Raw genomic sequence first — 6,804 nt, 5'->3', positions numbered from 1 at the left:
TTAACGCATCTCACTTTCTAATTTGCCAATTAGCTGGCTAGCGAAGCACAGAGCAGAGGCCATGTTTTATTAATGTGGCATCGAATGTGCGGCAGTGAGCTCCTGTTTGGGGCCGGCCTAATTGGCACTGTGATGTTATTCCTTTGTACAACAGCGAGGGGTTACCCATTTCTCATACAACACAGTGTCACCTATCAAGAAAAAAAAAGAAAAGAAACTGTTATCTGGTCATACCCGCTGCAAGCAAATCAGCGACGAGTGTAACATGGGTTCGGTGAACAGATCAGAGGTTAGCCCTATGTGTGGCACCACATGCATGCTTATTTGAGAAATTTGGTTCAAATGGAAGCCACTGTGGAAAAATCAGATGAGGAAGATCATGTTTTGTTTTTGAATGCATATGCCTTCTGTTGTTCCAAAGAGCAAACCTTGATATCATTCCTTGATTGACAGAAACCTGGGTTATTATGGCTAAAATTAATATTATTTTTCGTTTCTTGATAATAAATAAATGTTGAATTAATTTAACTAAAATGTCTAAAATACTTGCTGCCAAGGAAATAATTCTCAATTGTAGTTAGTTAGACTCTAAAAATGCTGGGTTGTTTTTACTCAACATTGGAATGTAACGTGGTGGAAAAACAAACAACAATAACTAAAATCTTTACAAACGTTGAATCTATTAAATAAATTGCAATAATAAACATAGGTTAAACAACTAAAACATAAAGAGTATATTAATGGCATCTTAATGCTACTAAAATTGTATAGAATTTAAAAAATAATAATTATAATTCTCATTTTATTTAGCATGCACTCTAAAAAAATGCTGGGTTGTTTTAACCCAATGTTGGAATGTAAACTGACTGGAAAACAAGAAAATAAATATACTCTTTTAAATCTGTATACGCCTTAAAATTCAATCAAATAAATAGCAATAATAGACACACAAAACTACTAACAAATAACTAACAAATTTAAAAATAACAACAAAAAGTAAATACTATATTATGTCATTTTAATGCTACTAAAACTATATAGATAAAAAAAACAATCATTTTTAAATTTTATTTAGCTCATACTCTAAAAATGCTGGGTTGTTTTAACCCAATATTGGAATCTAACTTGGTGGAAAAACAAACAAACAAACAATAAATAAAGACTTTAAACCTATAAACACTTTAAACAAACAATAAATAAACTCTTTAAAAATGTTAAATCTATAAACATCTTAAAAATTAAATCAAATAAATAACAATAATAAACATAGGACACACCAACTTGTTAACAAACAACTTACAAAATAAAAATAATCCAACTAGTATATTATTGGCATCTTAATGCTACTAAAATTATATGGATTTAAAAAATAACAATAATAATATTTCTCAATTTTATTTATAGCTTACACTTACAATGTAACTTGGTGGGAAAACTAACAAATAATAAAATAATAATAATATAAAATAATAAAATCTTGAAAAACTTAAAATCTACAAAAACCCAAAAAAATGAAATAAATTAAATAGTAATAATAAACCGATCACCATTTCCTGCTTGTTATCAAAGTATTTCATAACTTTAACAAGAGGGATAACTTAATGTCAAAACAGATATCATAACATTATTTATCAATATGTGTCTCTTTTTGGATTCTCAGAAGCTATAGAAATTAAAATGTACAACAGGAAATACATTGGGGCTATTGTTTTTGTTTGCATCCCTTAAAATGGTCTATATTAATGGCATCTTAATGCTACTAAGATTATACAAATAATTAAAAAACAAAAAAACTTGCATAATACAAACTTTTTTAAAAAGGTGTTTTTGGCATCAGAAATCTTTACCCATCACACCTCTGATCTGAATTGTAAATCGAACATCGATTGCAGTACACTATTCATTCAGCCTGTAAGGTTTCAAATGTCGAAAGTAACTTTTTCAACCAGTGAGCAAGAGGTAATCTAATCATTTTTGATTGAAAGGAACATTTAATTCAGTCAACACGTTTCTTTTCTGGATTGAAGACTGAAAAGGTAAATGCTTTGGTTTTTTTGTTTGTTTGTGCAGACAAGAGGGTGACTTGGCAGCTCAGAGAGCTGTTTTTTTTGGCAAAGACAGACTTTGGGAAAAAGCTGTTGTGTTTGTGTTTGTCTGCTGTTGAGGAGAGATAAACCAGCGCATGGTTTTGTCAAATATAACACAGTGTACAGTCAGTGCACCTAAAACTCCATTCAGGCATGAATATCAGAATTCAATAAAGTTACAAACCATTTATGAAACCATGAGAGAGAATTAGGAGAATTCAGACATATGTGAGTGGCAATAGGGAAAATAAGACGCCTCTAAAACATTCTTCTCTAAAATGTGAAACAATATTGTTGCTATGTTTTTTCTTGAGAATATTTATATTTCTATCTAATTTCAAAATAAAAATATTGCAATTTAGAACAATCTGTTAACAGCATTTTGTTTGCATTTGTTTTGCTTCCATATATATATTTCCAAGCTTTAGGAACAACAAATAATAACTTGACTTCTAGTTGATCTTTTGGAAAAGTGGCAGAAAGTAGATTTTCCGATAAAACATCTGTTGAAATGCATTCCAATCAAAACCTATTGGAACCCACATCGACCCAAGATTCTCATAGAAATCAGTGAAGTTTGGTTAAGGAAAAATAATGGTTTGGGGTTGCATTCAGTATGGGGGTGTGCGAGAGATCCACAGAGTGGATGGCAACATCAGTAGCCTGAGGTATCAAGACATTTGTGCTGCTCATTACATTACAAACCACAGGAGAGGGCAAATTCTTCAGCCAGGATAGCGCTCATCATACTTCAGCCTCCATATCGAAGTTCCTGAAAGTAAAGAAGGTCAAGGTGCTCCAGGATTGGCCAGCCCAGTCACCAGAAATGAACATTATTTAGCATGTCTGGGGTAAGATGAAGGAGGCATTGAAGATGAATCCAAAGAATCTTGATGAACTCTGGGAGTCCTGCAAGAACGCTTTCTTTGCCATTCCAGATGACTTTATTAATAAGTTATTTGAGTGATTGCAGAGATGTATGGATGCAGTCCTCCAAGCTTATGGGAGTCATACACAATATTATTTTTTTCCCCACTGAATCATGACTTTATATTCTATACTGTACATTATTTGTTAAGTGACAAGACTTTTGTCTAAGCTAAGTAAGACCTTACTGTGCTAATTAAATAATTTAAAAAATCAAGGCATGGTCATATTTTATTTTAGTAAAATAAGCGTAATCTAGAGGCCTTTGCCTTTCATTTTAGCCATATCTGATACCAAATGATCAACAAGAAGTCAAGTTATTATTTGTTGTTCCTAAAACTTGGATAGGCGACAGGACTGTTGTATGCATGTGTGTATTTTTAGATTTTATTTATTTATTTTTTGAATATATATTTGGAAGAATTGTTATTTAGAATTGTTAATGCAAACAAAATGGTCTAAATATGGTATCGAAATAATATGGTAATTGCATGTCAACTAATAAAACAACTATTAACATTTTACTCAAACACATACCTAGATGGGACTTTTCAAGTGTTTAAAAGGCAATGGGAAAATATACTTCTAGAGAATTCTTAGTTTCTCTGAATTTATGATTTATATTTATGTGTTGGAGTAAAACGTAATTTTTGTTTTATCTGTAAGCTACTGAGGCGATCCCTTCCAAATTTCATATAAAAATAATGTGTTTTGTGTGCATAATGTAACAGAAATGTGATATGTCTTCAGATTCATTTTAATCAACACAATATCAGTGTTTAATGACAGAAGGGCTAAATCAATACTTAGCATAAAGAATTTTTAATAAATCTACGATGGACTCACCTGAGCTGCTCTCTGAGGGGCGGGAACTTCAGCTGCGCGCGGGAAAAACACTAAAACCAGTGTGATTATGAGTGCCAGAAGGACTACAGGGATAATACCCAACCTGGTGAGAGACAACACCGTGAATACTTAACACACTACACAAAAGAGTATGTCAGAGTTAAATAAAAGTGTCTTACTTTGTTGGGCCGGTGGCGCGCGACAGAATTATAGTGAGCGCGAGAGTCAGTATCCAGATTAAAGTGATGATAAACACACCTGTCCCAACACCGAGCACCACATCCGCCATCCTCACCTCTTACACAGCCAGTGCCTGGACCAGACGAAGATTTCTAACGTTTGTAACAGTTAAGACAGTGTCATATGATAAAAGCACGCGCTAAATCTGCTATTTAAGTTTGTAAGCATAGAGTATGAAGCCGGTGGACATAATGGCGCATCTAACGTTAAGTTACGTGCGTCTATCTGCAAGATATTTACTATTACTACACTGATTTTTACTCATTTTAACTACCATGTTAACAAGTAAACGATGGGGACCCCGCAGTTGATCGACATTACATGCTAAAGCCAGCAAACTAATCCCATGGCTAACGTTTCACGGATACGCTAATTAGTTAGTGAATTTACCTCACAAAACAACCGAGCGCTGAAACCAGCTAGGTCATTCTGAATAATTAGCTGATTTACACAAAATACACACGGCAGAAAGCATAAAATATTTCCATGGAAACAATGCCGCTTCTGTTTACTTTACCTCCACACTTCCTGTGTCTCAAACAGTCCAATCAGGTTTTGGCATTTTCCGAATAGCATGCTGGGACTTGTAGTTCATGTGATTACTTATTATGGGTCAGGGAAAACATCTTGTTTCTTTCCCCTGCTACATCAGTACTTCATTTTGAATTACTTGCACTCTTAATTATTTTGTTTTAAGCTTTACTTTATATGTATTACTTCTTGAACTTATTGAAATTTATAATTTTATGAATATTTAATATAATATATTATTTAAATATTATATTATAATATATTATTTTATGAATATATATATATATATATATATATATATATATATATATATATATATATATATATATATATATATATATATATATATATATATATATATATATATGTAATATTTAATGAATTGTGCCAGTTATTAATTTAATTTCTTTCAAATTTTTTTTCTTTCTTTTCTTTTCTGCTTTATCTCCCTGGCTTTCTCTATGTTCCTTATATCTTTATTTCACAATGTTTCAATATACTGTAATTATTACTCACCATTTACTGTTCAATAATAATAATAAAAAAAAAACATTATGAGTCAGCATTTTACGATTTTTACTCTTGCTTACTGTTCGATTTATCAAGCCCATAGCCAGCCTTGCGAAAGGGGTGAATCTTTTTTTCTTAAAAAGTGGAAATTTTTGCAATTATTCGCCGCATTTCCTATTTATTTATTTATGAGATTTAAATATTGCCTTTTAAGCACTTGTTTTGCTGAATTAGCTTGTTGGATGGTCATCATAACTTAACTTTTTGACCAAAAACGTTTCCTAAAGATTTAGAATAAGGAAATAATAGAATAATATTCACAAAATACAATACTTATTAAAAAAAAAAAAAAAAAAAAAAAWATATATATATATATATATATATATATATATATATATATATATATATATATATATATATATATATATATATATATATATATATATCTGTTAATAAATCTGTTATATAAATCTGTTAATTTTTTTAAATGTAAAAAAAAAGTGTAGCCTATTATTATTTATTAGACAATTAACAAACCGGCAAGCGTGTTCAACTTTCCTCTATCAGAATAGGCTGTATGCACACAGACATTTAATTTTCAGCCAGAAAGCCCCAAGGTTTTTGATGAACTGTCTTTCCATTACAAAATTGTCATTTTTAAGATCTGATTTCTTTAACAATCAGTGATCTTCACTGCCTGTTAGATATACGATATGAAGTTGATCTCAGATCATACAGGAAGCACCCCCCCCCCCCCCCGCCATGTCTTTAAAATATGTCTAGATTGGATAAGCGGCCAGCCGGCAGTGGATATGCCTCAATATAGAAGCATTTTGTTTTGACACTGGATAACAATAGTTAATATTTTTACAGTCATGTGACGGTTGGGTTTAAGATTGGGGTGGGAGTAGGCTTTAAATAATACAATTTATTGGGTAATTTAATAGATAGCATAAATTAAACTCGGTACAACTAATGTTTTTACGTTACTGTGATGGTTGGGTTTAGGGTTGGGGTGGGAGTAGACGTTATTAAAATGAAATAAATGAGAAATGTAATAAATAATACAAATAATTCTCATTAACTTCCGGCTACAACCATATCCGATCTTGCAACAACCTATTTTAACACTGTATTCTCAATGGAATTTCTTTGCAATGGAATTTCACATTTGAGTCTGTATACAGGAAAATAGCTTTCTTTATGTTTATCTTAGGGTCCCAGTCCCATACAAACAAAAATAGAATAGGGCCCCTGGCGTAGCCTATAGTTGATCCAGATTAGCCTTTCGGTTCCTCAAAGCTCAAACGTGCATTTGGGATTTGACCAAGTGCCTAATTTCTTTGTTTCTCGTGGCACAAATAAATAGGTTTGCTCTGTTCTCCAACTAGGCTAACAGCCAAGGCGACCTTCGAGCCGAATGTAGGTCTGATTTAATGCCGACAGGGGGCCAGCGGGCTCCTCCGTTAATGAACCGGAGACGCGCGCGCGGAGCCCGGGTGATCGGTGCAAGAGGAGCCGCGGAGGTGTTCGCTCGCTCGGCAGAAAGGGGTACCGGGAGAGAGAGAGAGAGAAAGAGGAGGGGGGGAGACGGTGGGAGGGGTCTGAAATGGCAGACGTCACGGCTTGTGTAGGGGAGTATAGGCTGTGTTGTCAGCCTGGT

At 33.0% G+C, this 6,804-nt stretch overlaps 1 protein-coding gene across 6 annotated transcripts in view; it reads right to left on the bottom strand.

The window, feature by feature from the left end:
* Window positions 1-4,646, bottom strand: part of tmem218 (transmembrane protein 218) — a 7,538-nt gene extending 2,892 nt beyond the window's left edge. For 2 of the 6 annotated variants that reach the window (XM_021479119.3, XM_073913622.1), the window contains exons 1-3: window positions 4,618-4,646; window positions 4,040-4,173; window positions 3,861-3,963 (exon numbers count right to left, since the gene is read on the bottom strand). In XM_021479119.3, coding sequence (XP_021334794.1) covers window positions 3,861-3,963; window positions 4,040-4,149 — 213 coding nt within the window. In that variant the 5' untranslated portion in view covers window positions 4,150-4,173; window positions 4,618-4,646. 6 annotated transcript variants of the gene reach the window in all.
* Window positions 4,647-6,804: the final 2,158 nt, after the last annotated feature.

This window comes from Danio rerio, chromosome 10 (genome assembly GCF_049306965.1).
Source record: "Danio rerio strain Tuebingen ecotype United States chromosome 10, GRCz12tu, whole genome shotgun sequence".
Taxonomy (NCBI): Eukaryota; Metazoa; Chordata; class Actinopteri; order Cypriniformes; family Danionidae; genus Danio; species Danio rerio.
This window is presented reverse-complemented; position numbering and strand designations above follow the sequence as displayed.